This window comes from Mirounga angustirostris, unplaced genomic scaffold, assembly GCF_029215605.1.
Source record: "Mirounga angustirostris isolate CCGP_5_RB_7025 unplaced genomic scaffold, mMirAng1.0.hap1 SCAF_7, whole genome shotgun sequence".
NCBI classification, from domain to species: Eukaryota; Metazoa; Chordata; class Mammalia; order Carnivora; family Phocidae; genus Mirounga; species Mirounga angustirostris.
The window spans coordinates 37,751,517-37,775,784 of NW_026991715.1; the positions used below are offsets into that span (position 1 = coordinate 37,751,517).

General features: G+C 40.8%; 1 protein-coding gene across 1 annotated transcript in view; it reads left to right on the top strand.

Moving 5' to 3' along the window:
• The first annotated feature begins 1,208 nt into the window (after positions 1 to 1,208).
• Positions 1,209 to 24,268, top strand: part of KCTD16 (potassium channel tetramerization domain containing 16) — a 260,099-nt gene continuing 237,039 nt past the window's right edge. Inside the window, exons 1-2 of the mRNA XM_045894646.2 lie at positions 1,209 to 2,113; positions 2,478 to 3,631. Coding sequence (XP_045750602.1) covers positions 2,800 to 3,631 — 832 coding nt within the window. The 5' untranslated portion in view covers positions 1,209 to 2,113; positions 2,478 to 2,799. The remainder of the gene's footprint in view (positions 2,114 to 2,477; positions 3,632 to 24,268) is intronic.

Below are 24,268 nucleotides of genomic sequence, written 5' to 3' on the forward strand. Positions count from 1 at the left end.
TGCACCAAATAATAAACATTCCCTTGATTGGTCCAGCATTAAAATCCCAATGATTGAGGCCAGAACAGGTTAATACATTAGTTAAAGAAACAAAGTCAAATATAATCAGGTGTGTTGGAGTGTTAGCTAATATTCCATACGTGTTCAGTAACCTAATACTCATTGAAAGAAAAGATTGTTAAACTAAAAATTAATTTATTCTGCTGCTGAGTCTACCTTTAAGCTAATTCTTGGGGCAAGAGTTGGTAATAAACACATGATCCCTTAAAATCTATCTAATTCATACTTTCAACTCCATTTTTGGCTTTCACTTTTAAAAAAAATAGCAATTATTTGGGATGGAGTGTGCCTCACATGTATTATTCATAGATGAAATACTATATTCTGATTAGGAGGGTGAGTCCTAAGACACTGGCATTTTAAAGGAGAAATGGTCGACTTACTGTAAGATGTTGGCTGGGCCATTATTGACTGGCAGGATCAACTGGAAGCACTTTGTTAGTGGATTAGGTTGCCCTGGAAATGCCTTCCTGAAACTCTAATGATGCACTTAAGGAAGCCCTCTGGGACAGGAGTAAAATGTCTCTTAGCCGGTCGTGTCTTCCACCAGAGTCCTCTTGGGATGAGTTGGGAGGGGGCTGGGGCATGTCCAAAGAGAGGCTCAGGAAAGACACAGCCCCAGAAAAAGGTTGCAGGTAACAATTTCTTGCAGGTAAGCTGAGATAATGACTTAACTGATGTCGGCTGTGGGCTTTCTGAGCGTACCATTGCCTTCACGTATTCTTTGGAAAGAGCATCATTAATTCCAGAGAGACTGTATTTATTTATTCATTTGCTGGGGTTGGGGTGGCACAGGGATGGAGAAGAAGTGGGGCGGGGGCGGGGGGAGAGGGCATCTGAAGGAAAACATGGTTTAATCCCCTTTGCTTTTAAGGAAAACCCCTCTGCAGCTTGAACATTGGGGTCATTCGGTGTGCTTTCTTCTGCTTTCTTAAAAAAGCCTATATGGAGGCGAAATCTGCCCTTCAGCAGAAATTCAGTGCCTGTGCAAAGGGTTTGTTTGTAGATCTTTCAAATGCGAAAGCACTTGTGTTTCTGTCACCGCTGGGGTGGGGGGTTATTTCTGGGGAAGGGTGGCGTTGGTGGAGGTGTAAAAGGCAGGAAGCAGGAAGAAAAGGCAAGGCGAAGGCCGCGGCCAACTCCAGACTCGCGGGCAGGACGCGGCGGGAAGTGGCTGCGCGGCGCCGCGTCCCCGCCCCAAGCCCGGAGCCGGGCAGTCGCGTGCCACGGCCGGGGCGCCGCGTCCCCGGGCAGTCCTGGCGACCTGTCACCGAGGACGACGTGGCTCGGAGCTGCCTCCGCTTTCTCCCAGCCATTTTCCTTTAAGATGATGTAATAGTCGTTTCCCTGGATGCTATCTTGCCTGCACTGCTGAAACAACAGCATCCGAACTGCACCGGGAACTGTGGAACCACCCAGCTCCGCCGCCCGCCGGAGAAGCCCGAGCCCGAGCCCCCCGCGGCCTCTCTGCGCTGCGGCGGCCGGGCTCCCAGCGGCTCCCACCTGCATGGGAACATGGCAGTCCGTTTGCCCTTGCCGGCAGGTGGGGTGGCTACCTGGGACCCCAGCAGGGCACATCTGTCTGGCTTGCTTTCTGCTCCTGGGCTTTCTGAAAAGCTTCTCAGTCCCAGTACCTCTTCCAACTCTCTTCTGTTTTAAGGATTCTTTCTAAAGGTTTGAGGGGTTTTTTTGTTTTGTTTTGTTTTTTCCTTCCCCTTTTTACTGGAGAGGCTTTGGTTGGATATTTTTCTCTGCCTTGCTTCTTCAACCCAGCCACCTCTCATTACGCTTTAACTTTTCTGTGACTTGTTTCAACTTGACATTGGGAGTGAATACATACCTATATACATACATACAAATAACACATTTATATAAATATTTACATATATCTATATAAAATTATTTTCCAAGAGCACATCTCTCTGGCACTTTTCATTGATACCTCTGTCCTTTACCTCTTTGGGATTTGACAAGCTCGACTCTGGCTGTGGATTCTGATTCCTTTGCAAATGGGTATTTCTTCACAGGAACTGGGTTTCCAGCACTCACTAAGGTAAGTTCTGAGACTTATTGCTTTTCCTGCCCAGCTTGGAGAAAAAAAAAAAATCCCCTTTTAAAAGTTGAAAATCATATATTCCTTTTTAAAGCAGAAATACCAATAGAAATATTTTTAATACTAATTGCTGGAGACAGAGGCGTATGGATAAACATGTAGACACAAAATAGCTTGAGAGAAGCTACAATTTAGCTGAAGAATGGCTGAAATCAGTAGTTCCAGGGCTGCTTATGTAAAATAATCTCTCCCTCCCTCCCTTCCTCCCTACTTCCCCCCCTCCCTCCCTCCCCTCTCTCCAGTGGTGTCTCTTTTTCTGACTCATGCTGGGTTTGAGGAAATAATTTTCTCTCTTTTCCTTCAGACAGACCTCTGAGTAACTGGGGACTTGGCCTGCCTTGCCTACTGAGCTTGGGGCAGATCGGATGGAGATGAGTTGGTTATATTCTATGAAGTAATAGCTCACCACCAGCCAGGGTTTAAACTACTTTTGCAGCATCACTTCACCTGTGGACTCTTCTAAATTTTGCTTCCTTGGGGGAAAAAAAACTGGGGTAAGAGAAGGTCGTTTTTAACAAGTTAGCATCCTTCTCCCTCTTTGATAAGTTGATGCAAAGGATAAGGCTGTGACTCCACTGGATTTCACCTTCAAATCAAAATAGGAGAAGAGCAAGAAGAAAGGGACAATGGCTTTAAGTGGAAACTGTAGTCGTTATTATCCTCGAGAACAGGGGGCTGCAGTTCCCAACTCTTTCCCTGAGGTCGTGGAGCTGAATGTCGGGGGTCAAGTTTATTTCACCCGCCATTCCACATTAATAAGCATCCCTCATTCCCTCCTGTGGAAAATGTTTTCCCCAAAGAGAGACACGGCTAACGATCTAGCCAAGGACTCCAAAGGAAGGTTTTTCATTGACAGAGATGGATTCTTGTTCCGTTATATTCTGGACTATCTCAGGGACAGGCAGGTGGTCCTGCCTGATCACTTTCCAGAAAGGGGAAGACTGAAAAGGGAAGCTGAGTACTTCCAGCTCCCAGACTTGGTCAAACTCCTGACCCCTGATGAAATCAAGCAAAGCCCGGACGAATTCTGCCACAGTGACTTTGAAGATGCCTCTCAAGGAAGCGACACGAGAATCTGCCCTCCTTCCTCAGTGCTCCCTGCGGACCGCAAATGGGGCTTCATTACAGTGGGCTACAGGGGGTCCTGCACTATGGGCAGAGAAGGGCAGGCAGATGCCAAGTTTCGGAGAGTTCCCCGGATTTTGGTTTGTGGAAGGATTTCCTTGGCAAAAGAGGTCTTTGGAGAAACTTTGAATGAGAGCAGAGACCCTGACCGAGCCCCAGAAAGATACACCTCCAGATTTTATCTCAAATTCAAGCATCTGGAAAGGGCTTTTGATATGTTGTCAGAGTGTGGATTCCACATGGTGGCCTGTAACTCCTCAGTGACAGCATCTTTTGTCAACCAGTATACAGATGACAAGATCTGGTCAAGCTACACTGAATATGTCTTCTACCGTAAGTACAAAGGGTTCTTTCGATTTTTCATCTGTATCAATTCTCTTTACAGTTGTTTATGGTCTGCATGTTCAGTCAGTGTCTAAGGAATACCATTTGGGATTTTTTTAAACTCCTGAGGTATAACTAAAGTATTAGAGGTTCTAAATCAGGTCTCACATCTTATCTAAGGCACCTTTATCTGTTTTATCAGTAACATCAGAGAATATTCAAAGGTCTATGCAAATGATATTGGTTTAGGTAATTTGGGGATTGGAGGCAGACATGTATGTCTGTTTGCCAGATATGGGATTGTGAGGAGAAGACGATGGCTGGAACTTGGCTGTTGATCCATGGGAGGTTAGCAGACTCTGAGCGGATGAGATGGTGCTGTCCATTCTTTATTTTTTTATTTTTTAATTAATTTTTTAATGTAGTGTTCCATGATTCATTGTTTTCGTGTAACACCCAGTGCTCCATGCAGTACGTGCCCTCCTTAATACCCATCACTGGGCTCACCCATCCCCCCACCCCCCTCCCCTCTAAAACCCTCAGTTTGTTTTTCGGAGTCCATAGTCTCTCATGGTTCGTCTCCCCCTCCGATTTCCGCCCCCCTTCATTAGCGCTCACCATAGCACATACCCTCCCCGATGTCTATCACCCAGCCACCCCATTCTTTGATGTGAACTTTGGGACCTGTTAAGCCAGTTGCTGGAGACTTGCTTTCATCAGGGGCTCTGAGAACACAAATGGCCGTTGGGCAGAAGGATGTGGTCTCGGAAAGGTAGACGGCACTAGGTAGACGGCAGCATAGGCTGACAAAAGACCCCCGGGCTCCCCTACCACGTCTGAGATTCGCTTTTATAGCCTTTACAGGTCTGCTGTTTGATTCTTTAGCATTTTGTACAGAGACTTGAGTTGCACTGCAGACTTAATTAAACTGAACTTCATGTAAGAGCCATCCAGAAGGAACTAGATCTTTGAGAACTGTCAGTCACAAGCAGGTATCTTCAGACACCTGAGGTGATGGAATTACTGACATAAAAGGAAATCAAAGGGGAAAAAAGGCATGGAAACAGTTGTTCTGGAGCTTTTTAAGTAAGCGTTTCTTAGAGGTCAGTCCATTGGCTTACATGACGATTTATGCTACAGATTGCTTTGTTTTATGAAATGGCATCGTTCTAAATAAACCATAAGCCATTGATCTCTGCAGGGAGAACAGTAAATCAGTCTGTAAAGTTTAGTGCTTGGTTTAACAGTGGATTTTCAACAGGACCTGGGAGTTGGGTAAAGTGAATTCCGTAAGAAATGTTTCCATGTTAGCATTCAGTTTCCTCTCATTCTAAGGCAAATCCATAAATTTGGGGATTAAAATGTCTAAGTTTTTTTTTTTTTAAACATAAAGGGACAACTGAATTTCTGGGACTGATTTTTGCCTACGGTTGTGTTTCTTCATGTGGAGATGGTGCTGGAAACAGTGGTAAAGAGGCCAGTGGCAAGCTGAGTTGTTCTGTGCTGGGGTATCACCCATTAGATTTTTAGAAGTGAGGACCCACGGATTGTGTGGAAAGGACAGCCTGCAGAGGAAAATGAAGCCAGCTATCAGTTCAGCAACATACTGATGTGTAATAACAAGCATTATTTGGTCCAACAACCCTATCGATGGCCTTTATCTATAATCTATATCTTCCTCGATGCTGGAGCTTAGTCACCAGATACTGCTTTCTTTCTTCGGGTGTAGAGATAAGACTTTAGCTTTTTAGCCTTCTGTGAAGGAATCTGACATTATCTGTAATTCTGTAGAAAAAATATCTGTTCCTAACTCTTTTGGAAAAATGTATCTTAGAAAGAGTTCAAATCTAGTTTTGTGATATTTACCTTGTTCTCCAATTTCTAATAAAATAGCACCTTGAGAAGCTTTAGGCAAATAAATGAAAACATACCAACATGACCCCTGCCCCCCAAAAGGACCACATTAGATTTCTATCACTTGCTCATCTAAATGAGACCCAGAATCTGACATGTATTTCCCTGCTAGCTCAGTGATATTTGTGTGTTCATTAAAGACTCATCCGTCTAACACTATGTCCTCTTTATATTGCTCTGAACAGGTTCTGCTCTGCTGATCATATAATTGCTTCCTTCTTTGTTGGGTTGCTGAGAGGTTGCTGAGGAGCAGTTTGCTCTCCATCACTCATGGACAGGCTAGCACAAACACAATGCAACTTCATATTGCACAGCATATATATTTTATGTGATATACTTCCCTTTGTACCTAACATTCAGAGCTAAGTATTAACTCTTCCTCTGTCTTAGGACCAATAAAACTGACAGCTGGCTTTCTAGGGTGCATAACAGCTTCTGTGCAGACGTTTAACCATAATTATTTAATTAGAAGCTGCCAACTGTGCCTATATAAGCATTAATTCATCAAGCTGTTGTGCTCGGGTTAATGGGCTGAAACTATGGGAGGTGCTCTAAAGCAGGGAGTTGACTCTGCAAAGATGCTCTTCATCCAGCACTAGCCCTGCCCAGCCCTGCCTTGTGCTGCCCAGCATGGAGCCCCGGTGTGCACTGTGTGAGCAGAACACTTGGAACCACCACCTGCGAGATTGGAATGGGCGGCATGAGTCCCCAGGAGCATCTCTACATCCTTAAATTAAAAAATCAAAAAACAAAAAATAAAAAACAAAAAATAACCATCCAACCAGCTAACCAGCAAACAAAAAAAGATGCTCTTCACAGAGAAACTCAACTTCCTCCTTGGTTGAAAAAATTATATTGTACATACAAACTCCTTAGATCCAAGGAATTTACTCCAAGCAATCAGACTCTTCTAATCTGGGGATAATACAAAGTCATTTTGCCTGGATCCATATCACAGTAAAAAATGAATAATGAAAAATGAATACATTGCATAAGGTGGTTGACAGTCATGGGGAGAGACCCCCTTCTTTCCATTTGCCTCATTTTCTTCCAAGTTCTCCAAAGGGAAATTGAAAGACCAAAATCTCCCTGTCATTCATTAATAGGTTAGATTCTTGCCTCATTTAATCTTAATGTGGACCTAGAATTGATGGTCAACATCATATAGACTGTTTAGTTAATGTAGAACTGTGAAGAGTTAAAGTCAACAGGTGTTTGTATGTGTTTAAGAGGGTGATAAGAAATGTGTTTGTCTACATTGCTTACCATAATATGATATGTGAGATGCTATGGATTATGATTCACTTATCAGCAACCAGGAAAATGATTGATGTAGGAACATAGAAAAGAAATCTCTAAAAAAAAGAAAAAAAGAAAAAGAAAAGAAATATCTAGTGGTGCCTGGGTGGCTCAGTCGGTTAAGCATCTGACTCTTGGTTTCAGCTCAGGTCTCGCTCTCGTGGGTCATGGGATCGAGCGAGCCCCATGTCAGGGTCTACACTCAGCAGCAGTCTGCTTGGATATTCTCTCCCTCTGCCCCTTCCCCCACTCTCTCTCTCAAGTAAATAAATAAATCTTAAAAAAAATTATCTGTCTAGGAGTGCCTCACAAAGCATTTTAGATATGTCCTTTGTTTAAATTTAAAACAATGAGAAGATACCTTTTCTTCTCTACCACCCCACTAGCTAAATAATTACCTCTCTTTTCTCTTCAAGCATTACATAGAAGGCAGTATCACAAACATCAGAGAATGCCTTCTTGACTCACCTGTAAATGTAATGGGAGCTGAGTGATCTGGATAAGAGAAGTCCTGATTTTGAACCAGATACCAGGCTATTCATACCACTTAGGAGCAAAATCACAGGTGATAGAAATAAATGAACCTGCTATTTAGAGCCATCTTCCAATGCCCGAGAGTGAGAAGATTGTTCTTGGTTGGAGAGAACTATACACATTTTTAAAATCCTACCCATTAGTGAGTTACTTCAGACAAATGCCTGAAACACTCAAATTCAAAGGAATTTGCCTCTAATTTTACTGCGACAACATGACAAGTAGGGAGTTTAATTCATAGGACGCATACTCCAAAAACACACACTCTGAGTTCTGTGAATTATAGTAGAGACACCAACTCATTGCGTCTTCAACAAATTGCTGCTTGTCAGTGCATTTTAATCTTCTCTTTACTTCATTTCCTTAAATTTAAAGATTGTTTCCACAAAACTCTCTAAATTGTTTTATGTACTGTTAACCTTAAAAATTAAGCTGCTAGTTATTTTACCAGCAAAAATGGGTTTATTTGGGAATAGTAGAAAATTGCAATTCAGGATAAGCAAGTTAAAGCAAAGCCATAGACAAGACAAAGAACAAAGGAGAGAAATTCTCTTTTATGGGGAGGGAGGCATTGAGCAGGGCTGTTATAAACAAAAAGCCCATTGGAGTAAACTGGGAGTTTGCAGTATACTGGCTTTTCACTGGCTCAGTTGAGATGGTCTCTTATTGGCTGGGCTGTTGCCAGGGAAGTAGACAAACTTTCTTCCTCCTGTGGGGCAGTAAAGTGGAATGGACTTGCAAGGTCTATCTCTTCCTGTTGGGTCTGCAATTGATGACAGGTGGTAGGGTGTGAGAGTTTCCCTTTCTGGGATCTGGATTCCACTTGGAATGAGGTTTCCTTTTTAAAATTTTCATGGTACACAGTACCTCAGGGCTGTTGAATGAGATGGGGGGTTGGAAATAAGTCAATCAGAAAATGAATTCTCAGAATTCAACTGCATGACTTTGTTTTGGGAAGAGATACACAGCTGTGACTGCTGTGATTAACCTACCCAACAATGACTTTGGAAACTTCAGTAAGAGGGTATGTTCTTAACAGGTAGAAATGCAGCCATCCTGAAATGATTCTAGCTCTTTTTCTACTGTTTATTTGAAAGATACCAATGATAACTTCTATTTTTATTGCTCATAGAGTATGATGTTGGTACGTTCAAAATGACGTAGCAGAGCAATGTAGTGAAAATGGTGAAGGTTTGGTTTTTACCACCACCTACATCTCCTTTCTGTGTTGTTTTTCTGTCCTCTTCACCTTAGAGACTTTTTAGTCCTGTTTTAGTCATTTCTGCTTCCTGTTCTTTCTCTCCATTGTCAGTAAAAATTCTCTTCTGCCGTATATTTAGAATACTTTCAAGGCATGGTGTACTTTTTTCAGGGGGTTTGGTACATAAGAAACCTTTTGATAGTTGTAGATCAGGTGACTTAGTATCCCAAAAAGAGTGTTCTGAAGACATAAGGCTTCTTAATATATAATTTAAAAATGTAGCACAATTTAAATATAAGGCTTCATCATGAGGTTGAACTGGACCCATGCTTGGGCAGATATGAAATGACAAAGGGCAGGTGTATGGTTATAATTTTTTTTAATCTCTTTAAGGTGCTGTGCTTTGAGTATGGGGCTCAATATAAGAGTGATATAAGCATGCTAGTGAAATATTTTATTACAGTATTTTCACTTTCATGCCAAACAAGATATGTTGTTACCTGAGCCAAGTCCCTTGTATGATTCATGTACTTTCTTCCTAGGTCTTGAATTTAGCAGCAAGAGAAGTGTCAGTATGTGGGCAGAATGGGGAGGAGGTCTCTGAGATTGCCCTTAAGTGCCTCAATATGTTAAAAAATATATATACAACTAGGAAGAGAAGACCAAATGTCCCTGGAAGCCTAATGAGGTTTAGGTCTTATCAAAGAAATTAGAAAAGGAAAGAGCTGAGAATATGCCAAAAAGCTCCATTTGGAAGCCCTCCAAGCATGAACAATGGTGAGGAGTGACTGTGCACAGGGGAAGTGTACATCCAACATATAGAAGAAAGTTCTTCAGAAATGGATACATGGATGCTCAGTTTCTGTGTCATAACTGACTATTGCTCTTTTTCTTTGTTTTTTGCTATAGCTTTCCTCAAATAGTGCATTTCTTGGCAAGTCAGTGAAAAAACTTCATACAGAAATTTTCAAATGCATCCAAATGTAGACACCCAGTTCCAATAATTACAATTAACATTACAAGAGCAATCTTGTTTTATATATATTCCTACCTACTCTCCCTTCTGTCTGCACATTATTTTGAAGCAAATTTCAGACATCAATCATTTCATTCATCCACAGATACAGTACTGTATGTTTCTAAAATAAAACAAATTAAAATAAAATATAACACAATACCATTATCACATATAAAATTAGTAATTCTTTAGGATCATCTAATATCTAATTGATGTTAAAACTTTTGATTTTGTTACAGTATTTTCTTAAAGTTGGCTTATTAAATCAAGATTCAAATAAGGTCTATCCATTATCTTTGATTCCTGCTTCTTTTTTCATTCAAAATTAAAAAAAATATTGCATTTATCCCATATGCAACCAAGTGGCAAAATGTATATCTTAAATCTCTTTTAATCTCTCCTTCCCTCCCTCCTTTCCTCTTTATCTTTCTTTCTCTTTTTCTCTTTCTTCCTCCCTCCCTTCCTTCCTTTTTTTAAATCAATTTATTTGTTTGAAGAAACCAAATTGTTTGCCATGTTCAATATTCAGCTTTCTGGGTTTTACTGATCCATCTCTATGATCTTTGTGATGTCATTAAAACATTTTTTTCCTGAACCCTATATTTGTGAATTTGTTAGATCTTGATTCTAGATTCTAGAGACTCGATGGGACTCATGTTCAGTATTTCTGGCAAGAAATCTTTATAAGTGATGGCAAGTCCATTTTTTACATTATTGAAGCATAATAAACATAGAGTATTATATTAGTTTCAAGTTTACAAAATAATGATTCAACAATTACATTACTCAGGGATCATCATGATAAGGGTACTCTTAATCCCCTTTATCTAGTTCACCCAAGGCAAATCCATTTTTAACTTTTAATTTGCTTTGGAAGGCAATAAGAAACCACTATTTTTCTTTCCAGTCATTCAAAAACTATCTATTATTCCCTTGCTGTTCTTTTTTAAAGATTTATTTATGTATTTGAGAGAATGGGAGGGCGGTGAAGAAGAGGGAGAGAGAGTCTTAAGCAGGCTCTGCGTGGAGCATGGTGCCCAATGCGGGGCTTGATCTCATGACCCTAGGATCAGGACCTGAGCCATAGTCAAGATCTGGATGCTTAACTGAGTATGCCACCCAGATGCCACTCCCTTGCTATTCTTATCATTAAAATGGGCCAACATCATGGGTGCAGTGAGCCTACCAAGATGTGCAGCGGGTCCTGTAGACTGGGAAGAAGAATCATTTGGGGTGGGGAAGTTTCCCTCCTGGCTATTCAAATTTTATATTCTGGGATTCTTTCAACTGTGCTTCACTCCAACGACTGAACTCATCATCTGTATTCCCTAAACCTCCTGTCTTCTTGTGCTCTTTCTCACAATAATTGGCATCATCAGTCACTCATTTCCCCAGGGAAGAATGGAACCTAGGTGGCATTCCTGACTCTTCCTTCTTCCCAACCTATGACAAATCCTACCAGTTCTTCTTCATCTCTCTCAAGTCCATCCATTTCTTTCCATCACCACTGATGCCAGCCTGGCCCAGACCACCAGCACTGCTTTTTGTTGCTTTGAAACCCTGGGAGCATCCCGAGTGAAATCTGAAACCAGCTCTGTATGCAGAGGGCAGGAAGAGATTGAAGGAAGAGGCAGGGCTCTCTAGATTGGTAGGTTGCAGGCTTAATAAGCAAGAGAATTCACTTATAAGGCTTGTCTTAGGCAGCCACAAAACCAATAGATTTCTGCATCCATCTGCCATATCTTAAAAGTCTATATAGAGGCCTTAATGGGGTTCAGTGACATAAACTATCCAGATGCTCTTAACACCTTATCTCTATCTCAAGGCTGTGTCCTTGGAGTAGCTTCTGGGAGCAGGGAAGGCAAGTGGAAATCACATTCCAAAGATAGGGGAAGGGATGAGGAGGGGCCTCCGGTTTGCCTCGGTCCAACTCATGGGTCAACCAGTGGCCGTATCCTCTTGATGACCTCTCCCAAAACTTTTCTAGACTACTGCAAAGAAACTTAATTTGTCCTCCCTGTTCAAAATTCAGTGTTATCATCCCCTTTGAATCTGTTCTCCCTGTTGCAAGAAAAAAAAAAAAAATGGTGAGATTTCTAAAATGTGAGCTTGACCATGTCATTCCTGCTTAAAGTTCTTCATTGCCTTAAAACTGCTCATAGAGTTAAAGGCAAACGCCTTAACCAGGAATCACAGCCCCTCATGAGATGACCTCTCTTTCCTTCCCCAGAATCTTCTGTTGCCATCCTGCCCTTTGCATTTTTAATCTCAGCTATATTCAATTTCTTTCAGTTTCTGAATGCTGTTATGTACTTGCTTCTTTGGTTTTGTGTATGATGTTCTCTGCCTGGACCTCTACTTCCACCTGCTTTGATGAACTAAATCTTCAGGTTCCAATCTGGAGATTACCTTTTCTGGGAAGCCTTTCCTAGCCCACTGTATCTGGCTAGGCACACCTTATCTTTGACCCAGAGGACTCTATTTTCCTTTACCATGGCACAAAAAATATTGTATTATACTTGGTTATTTAGCTGTCTCTTTTACATTATTTGTAAACTCTGTCAAGATAGGAACTGTAACTGTCATGTTCATCACAATACCTGGCACAGTACATGGAATAAATGTAGGTACTCTGTAAATATTGTCCAGAAGAATGAGAAAGAAATGCCCACTGCAGAGTTCGGTTATGGTCATAGATGCCACTCTCTTGCATACACTATTGCATTATCTCTTAACAAAAGAACAAGAGAGCAGTGATGGAGTGATGGCACTTTAAATAATAATAACAGCTTTTCCAAATTTCCATTGAGTGCTTTGGCACTGGGATAAGCACTTTACATACAAATTGGAAATCTTACTGAAAGACTCTGTGCTCTTAGCACCTGCACCGACATTTGAGCTCAAGGGGACTGAGAAAAACACTTTGCAGAAGCGGGATCCCCTGTGGTCTCCTTTTAGTTGGTTCATCCATGCAGGGGCAAATCAAAGCTGGGTGCGACCGGGGTTTGAGGAACAACCCAGGAGGGACTCAGGATTCAGAGAAGTGTTCCAAAATTGAGAAAGTAGCTCCAGGAGGAAGAGAGCTCTACCAGAATGCAGAGAATGTTTTGAGCCCAATCAGGTTGTCTTAATTTTCCTCCTGCTAAAGTATTCCATTTCCTCCTCCCTCCCTTCCCACAAATGTTAGTGATTGCTCCTTAATACCAGAGGCAGCAGAACATGGTAGTGAAGGGCTGGGTTTTGAGGTCCAGACTGCTTGAGTTTGAATCCCTAGCTATTGGAATCATTGACAAATTATTTTACTTCTGTGCCTCATTTTCCTCGCCTGTAAAATGGAGCTGAGGACAAGAGTACTTACCTCATGCGGCTGCTATGAGAATCAAATGGGTTGCTATATATAAAGTGCTTACGACAGTGTCTGGCACCCACCCGGTCAGTGGTGTGAAGTGTTACTGATTACCAGGATGGCTGAGACAGAGTTGGTTTCTTTAAATAACCCACCTGATACTTTCTGATACTCCCTGTGGACACTTTGCCCAGAAATACACATCCAGAAATTTTTCTTAATTATTAGAGAGAGAGAGAAAGAGAGAGAGAGAGAGTGCACGAGCAGTGGGGGAGCAGCAGAGGGAGAGGGAAAATCCTGAAGCACATTCCCTGCTGAGCACGGAGCCCAACACGGGGCTCGATCCCAGGACCTTGAGATCATGACCTGAGCCGAAATCAAGAGTTGGACACTTAACCAACTGAGACACCCAGGCACCCCCAAATGTATTTTTAAAAAGGAAATTCAAGCCATGGGTTTTACTTGAATCTGAATATGCATAAACACCCCCAAAGGCTTCAAATTCTAGCTCTTTCCATCCCCTTGGCTATTCCTTTGTGGATGTCATTAATAGTGCCTTTCCCTCCACCTTGTTTTCGACTTGTGGCTTTTCAGAACCTAGGATAATAGGAGATAGAACTGAAATTTAAGACTACAACTTAAATTATATATTCCGTCACTGCAGAATTATAATAACCTTTTATGAATCTCAACCTAGACAATATTCTCCTTCGTGGTGACAGAAAATGGTTATTGAACATGCCACTGACAATAGGATCATTCAAATTGCTCCAAAAATGAAAACAAGACATTTTGCTCCACACTGTGAGTAGCTGCACTGTGTGGCATTAAAAAGAAATTGGAGTGCTAATTCGGGACTGTTGCCATGTGACCTGCTCAAAAGCTGCCCATGGGAAGAAATTGATACTTTCCACTTTCATTCATCAGCCACATTCCAAAGTAGAAAATTCTTACCATTTTCCCACCCCAATTTATACTGACCTTTTATTCTGATACAATGTGACTGTCTATTAATTACATTGGTGAAAATAGAAGGCGACCCATTATACATAACTTGATGGAGCACTTAAGATGCCTTAGGGCTGTTGTATATTGTGTTTTAGACAATAGACCGTCCAGATCAACAGTACTACGCAACTAAATAGAGAAAAGGGGAGGTAGGCTCTGGTAATGGTGACTTTCCTGTAAAGGGGACCCTGGAACAGCAGAGACGTTCTAGGGACTGGGATACGGACAAGGGGTGTATGGATGTTAGTGGGGCAGAAGTGTACAGTGAAAACCATGGGGCGGTTTGAGACCTGGGGAAGTGTTGCAGTTCTGCAAATCCCCTAATCGCAGAGGTAGAGCTGGTGCACCATGCGAAGAACATCAAGCCCTGGTTGGGAGTCATGGCTCATTGTGTTACAGCATAAACATTCAGTTATGTCAGGTAGAAAAACTTTCCTATGGGCATGCGCCTGCAAATGTGCACTGGAATGCAAAGGAAAATAGGATTCAGTTCTCATTAATTTGCTTTTTAGCCAGTGAGGTGAAATATCTCTTTTTCTTTAAATAGAGAGATACCTAGGGGCGCCTGGGTGGCTCAGTTGTTAAGCGTCTGCCTTTGGCTCAGGTCATGATCCCAGGCTCCTGGGATCGAGCCCCACATCAGGCTCCCTGCTCAGCGGGAAAGCCTGCTTCTCCCTCTCCCACTCCCCCTGCTTGTGTTCCCTCTCTCGCTGTGTCTCTCTCTGTCAAATTAAAAAAAAAAAAATATATATATATATATATAAATAAATAAATAGATACCTGTGTGGATCTGTACAATTTTGCTGAGCTGCATTGTGATAGAAAAGTGTTAATTTCTATTTGTGTAAGAAAAGCATGCATTAAAAAATGAGCAGGGGCACCTGGGTGGCTCAGTCAGTTGAGCGTCCAACTCTTGATTTTGGCTCAGATCATGATCTTAGGGTTCTGGAATCAAGCCCAGTGTCTGGCTCTGCCCTCAGTGCGGAGTCTGCTTGTCCTTCTCCCTCTACTCCTCCCCCTGCTCGCACTCTCTCTTTCTCTCTCAAATAAATACATCTTTAAAAAATATTTAAAGTACAGCCTGGATTTCATTTTTTTTTTAAGATTTTATTTATTTATTTGACAGAGAGAGACACAGCGAGAGAGGGAACACAAGCAGGGGGAGTGGGAGAGGGAGAAGCAGGCTCCCCGCAGAGCAGGGAGCCTGATGTGGGACTCAATCCCAGGACCCTGGGATCATGACCTGAGTTGAAGGTAGTCGTTTAACCAACTGAGCCACCCAGGCGCCTGCCTGGATTTCATTTTTAAAAAATGAGCAGTTTTGCTTGGCTTTTCTGGATAAGAAACTCTTGTGGCATGGACCAGTAGTGACTGATGATATAATGTGTGATACTTTCAACATCATAAAGGCCTCTTTTAGTCATTTGGATGCTCAGTAATGTAAAATATTTGTTTGAAAAGATCTGATTGCTTCCCACTTACTGAGGACCTATTTTATATAAAGTACTTCTCTTTGTTTTGGTAGGATTGTCCAATTGAGATGGGAAATATCCTAACTGTATGCAAAGAATTGATATCCTGATTCACAATGCCCTCATGCTAATGATTTTCTAGTACTTTTCCACAATGTGCTAAGGAAGTGATTTACAATGTGCACAGTCTTCATTGATTGGAAACTGCCGGCCCTTCAAACCTTCTTTCATCTGCATCCTTCCAAACAGACAAAACATGTAGTGATGTGTAATATTGTTTTCTAACAGATCTTGACATCTGTTCATGAGAATGGCCTTCATTAACAGGCAGATTTAGGTCTAGCCTAAGTTAGTTATACAAAATTCTGTTCTCTGCCTTCTGGTTTGTGAGTAAATGCCAGGCACTGTGACCTTGCTATGCCCTTTGCTTTTGTGTGATTTGGGTTCCTAGACATCTCTTCGATGGTTGGCCCATATAATTCTTCCAGAAATATTTATTGAACACCTACTATGCACCAGAGACTTCATGCAGTTAAAGGGTTTCAGCTGTGAACAAGAAGCATTGGTCAATGCTTTCATGGAACATATGGTTTAGAGAGAGATTAGACTAGTAAATGGGCAATTTCAATCTAGTGTGATGGGGAAGAGTAAATGGATATGAAAATCGAGAAGGAGCTCCTAATCGGAACTTGGGGTGTCAGAAAATTAAACCAGAGTTTATTTTATTGTATGGAGAGGAGAAAATGCTTAAATCTTTAATGCATTTGTTGACTTTAAGATACTAGCTGGCTGATAGAGTCATAAAAATTATATCCTAGGATGGCTCAGCAGAACCTTAAGATCATTAGCAATCATTACATTTCTCATTAGAGAAATCTCATTAGATTTTTTCCAATGATAGCTGTGTGAGTGATTTTAGTTAGTCCAGGAACCAATATCTTAAAAAACTCTTCAATTCTCTTTTCCATTCAAACCTTTGTCTTGGGAAAGTGTATGTGCAAAATCAGAAGCCAAAGGATAGCCTTCCATGACTAGCAATTGATTTTATTTTAATTTAATTTAATTTTTTTAAAGATTTTATTTATTTGACGGAGAGAGACACAGTGAGAGAGGGAACACAAGCAGGGGGAGTGGGAGAGGGAGAAGCAGGCTTCCCGCGGAGCTGGGAGCCCGAGGCGGGGCTTGATCCCAGGACTCTGGGATCATGACCTGAGCCTAAAGAAGGCAGATGCTTAACGACTGAGCCACCCAGGCTCCCCTAGCAATTGATTTTAAGGATACTTTATAATTATGTCTGTAGTCTCCATTTATAATGATTCTCAAAATGGTATATGTCATTATTATTATTTTAACTTTATCTCAGGATTACTGATTTACCTTGTCAGTCTCACGTACAACTCAGTTTCAGTAACTACCACAGTGGGAATACATAGGAGGTGATCATAAGCATTTATTGAATGAATGAATGAATGAATTCATAACTGCCACATTTTTAAATAAAGAAAATGTGAAATGTAAAGTGAATGAGATTTGCTTCCAGTTTTACCTGACACTTAACTTTTAACCAGGGTGCATTCTCTAAGTGACAGTGAAAATGTGATTGATAAACTGATGGTATCAGAACTATCTGGGTAAAAACCTTCATTTTGTCACTTCCTAGCAGGGCATCTTTGGGCAAGTATCTTACCCTCTTTACACCTCAGAACACTCATCTGTAAAAGGGGAACAAGGAAGCTTCTCTCTTGGCAGTGTTGGGAGGATGAAGCCAGGGCCAGGCCATCTTATTAGCTTGTCTCATCAATAGCCATGTACTTCATCTCTAGGCTCTTTTAGTTCATCTTACAAATAGGCATGTTTGGACCTAGAAGAAGAAACTAAAAGAATATGGAGCCGTCAGAACTGATCCCGCCTGCTAGCACAGCGAAAGTCAAGCTGCTGCCCACTGGTTTCACTCTGGACTGTTACTACGCACACGTCCTGACTTTGGAAGAAGGAAAAATACATCACATCACACGCGCTCTTCTAGTTCTGTCCGTAAGCTCACCTCCTCTGCCCCTTCTGAAGACACTCGTCCATCCACAGTGATCCATCACACCGTCTCCCCCAGAACACTCTTCCTTGTGCTCCTTGCTTTTCTGAGTCCTTCAGGTAGGCTTTAGTGGGTTTTCCTTGGAAAGACTTCCCATTACCATCCCAGCTGAAGCAGAAGATGTCCTCCTTATTCTCTATTCAGCACCGTGTTTCCAGTGTAGCTCTGTTCACACGTGTGATTCCAGTTGACTGTAAGCTTCCTGGGGGCAGGAGCGCTCTTGTTTCCCTAGAGTCTATTTTTTATTTTTTTTCTCTACCCACTTCACCCCACCATGTAAAATTATGAGAGTGGGATTCCCTCTCATGGTGAAGGCAACTGATGATATATAAATGTGCATGTGGTACATATATCATCTCTGGCTAGTAGAGGAGAAGTGAATGAGGGTGAAAAAGCAGAAAGTACCAAATGTAAACCCTGAGAGTTTGGATAATGGACACAAGAGTGGAGACTCACTTTGATGAGTTGCTTAGCCTCTCTAGCACTCAGGTCCCTCGGCTGTGTAAAGGGAAAAGTGGACTTATTTCACTGTCTTACAGGACACTGAGAGCTAGGTAGTATGACGCATGTACAGAAGCTATGTTGCTTGAATAGATGTGTGCTATGAAGGCAGATTTTATCTTAGCTTGAGTGAACGTCAGGAGGATGTCTTAAGAAACGGGAGATGAAATCTGCTCATTTGGAAAGTTGTTAAGGCATTTAGAAATGAATGGTCAAAATGTGCAAATGGGTTTTAATGGCACCGCAGCACTCACATTCTAATTGTATAAGGTTGAGTAGCACAGAGTCAACATATGTGGGGTCTATTCTGATCTCCACTTGCGTCATGATCACAGACTTATGGTGTGAAGGTACTGGCCAAGTGGATAAACACAAATCCCTTTTGAAGCCCCATAAACGGTAATGCTGGATGGGAGCCTGAAGTGTATCTTTCACACCAGGGAGAGTACTGACTTGATTTATAAAATCAGAGCATCCTGGGACGTGCAGGATCTCATGATTCCATGCTTCAGTTTTCTCTCTTTGAATCCCCAGTCTTTAACTGAAGTCCTACATAGCAGCCAATATAGAGAATCTTTTAAAGTGGCGTCATTTCGATTTAAGTAGGAATTGGTTGTAAGACATTCTTCCCCATTCCATTTCCCCTTTCTGCCTTTTTTTCCCTGGTGGCCCTTGGGGCAGAAACCCAGGGCTCAGTGTAGCTGCTTGAAAAACCCTAACCCGGACATTCTAAACAAAAATTTTCTTTTTTCATTTTTGGTCAGGTTCTTAGCTGTGTATTCTCTACTTCTTTTATTTTCATTTGACTTATGTTTTGTTCTGAGGACAAGTGTAAATGAAGGATGAACTGAAGAAAGGCAATTATTAGAAAAAGTAAAGGGCAAAAATAAATTAATTTTGCCTCTATCTTTGGTATGTTACAGAGAAAGGAACGTAACTACCTTAATTGGCTACTTTAAATTTTTGTGCAAGTGATGGGAGTCATTGATTTTGAAAGAAGGCCTGGAAAATAGTTTTTATAACCGACTTTATATGTAATCTACTTAGTAAGTTTGCAATTGTTTTCTCTACTGTGACTAAAGCCTAAAGTTTGTATATTATTCTATTAGATCAATATAATTTATATTTTCTCCATTGAGCTTAAGGGGCTATGGTAAAATCTCTGGCTGAAATGGTGCTTTCTATTCTGACATGAAGAATTAATTGTAAACAAAAAATCTATTTTGAGAGTGTTTGGAAATAATACCTCATACCAGCTATATTCTTCTGTATAAAAACAACAGGAACACTTTCTTTTTATCATAGCTATATTTTCATATTGTTTATAGTTTGTGATTTGCCTTGGTAACTTGCTTCCTTTTATGGGAAAACAAGTTTTCTTCCAAACAACCAGATGCAATGTAATCAAATAATTGCTAACTTAATTTGCTGCTGAAGTCCTCCTGAGGAGAAAGAGAAAAACACAGGTATGCAGTGACATGTTATTTGAACTCGGTGGTGTTAACAATAATCATAGTTATCCTTTCTTGAACTCTGTGTCAGGTTCACATCAAGTGATTCTCATTTAATCCTCTTGAAAACTCTACCGTAAGAAACTGGGGCTCAGAGAGATTCAACTTCCTCAAGGTCACTGTTAGTGGCTGCTTCAGAAATTTTTTTTTTTTAAGATTTTATTTATTTATTTGAGAGAGAGACAGTGAGAGAGAGAGTGTGCACAAGAGGGGGTAGGGTCAGAGGGAGAAGCAGACTCCTCGCTGAGCAGGGAGCCCGATGCGGGACTCGACCCTGGGACTCCAGGATCATGACCCGAGCCGAAGGCAGACGCTTAACCATCTGAGCCACCCAGGCGCCCTGCTTCAGAATTTCTGCATCGGAAAACCAAGTAGTGTTAAGTTTGAGAGAAGTTCATTTGTTCATATCAAGAACAGGGTGAGGGTAGGCTGATGGAGATCAAGGGTGGATGATGAGGCTGAACTTTAACCTCTCTACCCATCAGACCCAAGTTGCTGCTGTGGGATCTAATAACCGGGACAAGAAGAATGAAAACCCCAGTTGCCCCGACCCTGGTTCTCACACTCTTGACTGTCATGCCATACCACAGAAGTTACAGATGGCAGTGCTATCTTTTCTGAAGTGCCAAAAGCAGCTCTTTAAGGGAACCACCTCCCAAGATTAAGTGAGGAACCCACATACTGCCTCTAGGAGGGGGTGGGATGGCAGAAGGTGCTGGATGGGGATGATTTCCCATTCTTTTTCCCCTTCAGATTTCAAGCCTTTAGGAACACGATTTACCCCATGATACAGCTTTAAAAAAAATAAACCAGATTGGGCTGAAATCTGCGAATCTGTCCTCAGTTACCCACACAGAACTTCTGGGACACAATCTCTTCTCCCAGAGACTCCTACACAGCATTATTTTTAAGAACTTGATTTCCTAGGTACCACAAATATGAAGAGGCACCAAGATTTCATAGTACAAAAAGATGTCAAAAACATTTGAAATGGAATACGAAGGATTTATCCTTGTCTTCCTAAATACCTAAGCAAAATAATAATAATAAAAAGTATACATACACATGTATAAAATCCTTAAAAGTTAAAAATGCAAAGGCATATGAGCAGTTTCTGGTTCTAGAATCAGTAGCAAAACTGAGATGAGTGAGGTAGTCATAAACAAGATTAATCCGGATGCCCTAACAGGCATTGTTGGTCCCCAAAGAAAAGGCACATTTAGATATGAACCTATGACGAACTCAGAACACTGTTTAAATCATAAAAAGTACTGAAAACAAGCTCCTCTTTTAGCTCACCTAGTTTTTACTTTGGGGAAAGTTACTTGAGAATATAATTGTGGTTAAGTATTTTATATTATTAATAACTTTATATTACTTTAAAAGCCTGGCCATATACAGCAGTAAGGTTACAACCAAAAACTAAAATGAAACATTGATTCTTGGTTTTAAAACTAACTGACCTCCTTAGTCCCTTTCTTTTCTAAATCTTGATGAAAATCTGAGAACCCTAGAGATGGGGAAGTATGAAACTCTCGGCTTTTCCCCATGTCTTATGGTTTTTATTTACTCCATTTAACTGTTCGCTCTTTTCTAACATTAATTATAAATGCCACTGATTGAGTCTAAATCACATGGCAAAGACTGTGATAAGTGCTTTGTAGATATTACCATGTTCTCTCTTCAGAACAGCCCTAGGGGGTGAGGATTATTTTTTTCCATCTTACATATGAGAAAACTGAGACCTCAGGAGAGCCTTACCCAGTTCACAGCTAGTGAATAATAAAATCAGGATTTAGACACTGGTCAAGTCCATCTGACTCTAAAGACTGAATGCTTTTTTAATTACTAAATTACCTTGGATTATCCATAGAGTACAGATCCTTCCTATAAAGTGAAATATAGAAATTAGTAATACAGAAAGTGAGATCAAAAGAGGATTTTTAAAAAGATGGTAGAAGGAACATGTACTTGTATGCTGATAGGAAGGATCCAGTTGTTAGGGAAAAAAATAGACAATATAGGAGAGAAAGGAGAGATAGCTTAGTGATATCCTTGGATAAGTAAGAAAGAATGGGATTGAGTGCATAGAGTTTATCCTTTGTTATGAGCCTTATCAGTTCATCCAGAGTAATAGGATGTATGAATATGTAATAGATAAATAGTAAATGTATACACACATACACACATATATATGTATGAAAATGAAATATATATATATGTCAAGTAGTAATAGAATATATGTGTACAGACACGGTTGGTATGCTTCGGTGGGAACTTACTGATGCTCCTTTGGGTCACTTCTATTTGTTCAGTAAAATAAGAAGCTTCAAGACTGAGGATGGGGAAGGAAGTATTTGAAGAGAGAAAAGACAGTATAAAGTGGTTATCTAGAATGGTGGGGAGTGAATTAACTAGGGGAATGTACTACTGACTGGGAGCATTAAGGACTTAACTTGAAGCAAGTGGTCATGAATTTAAAGTGAAACCATTTAACACAGTTGTGCATTTTTCTCCAGCTGCGTGGGTGCAGGTGGGGAGCAGACCCAGATGTGATCCTAACCATCGGGTGTGAGGTTTTGCAAAGTGGGGGTAGATGAGTTGTATGCAAGAGAGTTATTAAAATAACTGATTATTGAATTTAAGTTACTAAGGTATTCAGTGAAGACATGAAGGACAATGGGATTAATGGGTTGAAGTTCCTAGGGAGTCAAAGGGTTGTTGGAATCTATTACTAGAGAAAATGAGCTGGAAAGCCAGAAGGAGATGGTGGGACATGTGAAGTTGGGCTTACGGAGGGTCAAGCAATTGATTATGACACAGTTTGGGCCATGACCACAAAAGTGTGTGGCTGAGGGAGGATGGAAGATCTGATTATTGGAAGAGAGGGGTTGGGAGTATTCAAAGATCATCTGTGCTGGTCTTGAAAGCACAAGACTAATGTTATTTCAATTTCATGGTAACTCTATTATCCTCATTGTAGAAAGAAAAATTGAGGCTGGGAATTGGTAATTAAGTCCAAGATCCCCATGCTAGGAGGCATCAGCACCAGGATTTAAATCTAGTGTGTAAGACTCATCTCTCTTACCCACTGTGCATCATGGCTTATGTATCGAATGTTCTCTGCCTCTATGCCATGGCTAGTTAAGGGTGCTGAGAACTTGCAAATGCTTTGGGTCATTTGCCTACCAAACCTGCCATTCACCGATCTAGATTCATTAAGCACCTACTAAACACCAATGTGAGGCAGTGTTCCACATGCAGGGCTACAAGGATGAAAGGTATTGTATGAAATTGCAGTTGATGATTCAACTGCAGCTGTGTTATCACCCTTGCCAGTAAGAAAGTACTTGAATCGTTATTTGAATATTTTAGTGCATCTTGCCCTTATTAGATTATAAAAAAATGAGTAGAGAATAGAAAATGAAAGTGCTGATATTGGTGATAAGAAGCATATATCTCATAAATTTACTATAATTGAAACAAGGGTGGAAATCTTTAGGCATGCTGAAAGAGGCAAAGAGCTGCAAGTGAATATCATTGGATTTAAGTCAGTTGAGTGAGTTTTCAATTAGGAAGGAAAAAAAAATCAAGTCTGAAAAAAAGGTATACAATGTGAGAACTGCTATTTCAAAGATATTTTAATTTGGGAATGTCTATCATGTAAGATATAAATCTGTGGTTTGATTTATGCAATAAGATCTTTATACTTGACGGAAGGGATATGTTATGTATGAATATATGGGATGTTTTGATGATGTAGCATTGATTCAAGTATTGGGAAACAATAGAAGAGGAAGTATTCAATTCAGTGTGGAATAATCCAGGATCTTCCCTGAGGTGGCCTTGTTTTAAAGCAAAGTCATAAAGATTGAGGAGCTTATCGGGCAGACATTATAAGAAATAGCATTGTAGGTAGAAGGACTAGAAGGTGCCAAGGCATGGAAATGAGATTGAACATGGCTACATGGCTTGCTTTCTGAGGCTCATGGTTGGAGCTTAAGGACAGGGAGCAGCAAAGGCCCTGTCTAGAGAGCTCAGAGGGCTTTACATGAAGGGCCTTACATGACATGCTAAGCTATTGGACTTGATCCTAGATGCTGGGGAGACCTGTAGGTACCAAGGAACCACAAAAAATTTTCATTAGTGTCTTCTTTCTGTTTGCATTATTAATTTAGTATTAGCAAAATTCATATCCTGCTGTTTGATGCTTATGGAACACTTTGAGGTTATCTATGATTTGGGGTATACTTTTTTGGACCATTGTCATACATTTCTTCCTTTAAGCTATTTGGCTTACAGAGTCTCTTCATTCATGTATTTGGTGAATATTTATTGAGCACCTACTCACTACCAGATATGTTCTAAGTACTAGGGATTCAGGATGAATGTAGTTTCGGCTCTCATAATGCTTATATTCTAGTGCGGATATAGATTGATAAGCAAATTCACATACAAATTATATGTTCTCCCAAATTGCTATTTCATGCTAATATTATAATTCCTTTTCTGTGACTCATCTTTCATTCTATGCTTTAATCTAGTGATAAGAGTCAGTGGTATGTATTCCTATAATGTAGGTTGGAGGAGCCAAAGCCATATAGGCTTAAATCACTCTCCGCGAGTACTGCCTATACATGATGGGCATTAGGCTAAGCTATGAAGTTGAAAAAGTCCCTCCCCATCCTCTGCTATACCTTCATTGCTGTCTGGTGTCAAGAGTGGTCCGGAAATGGAAGCACCACACAAAGAA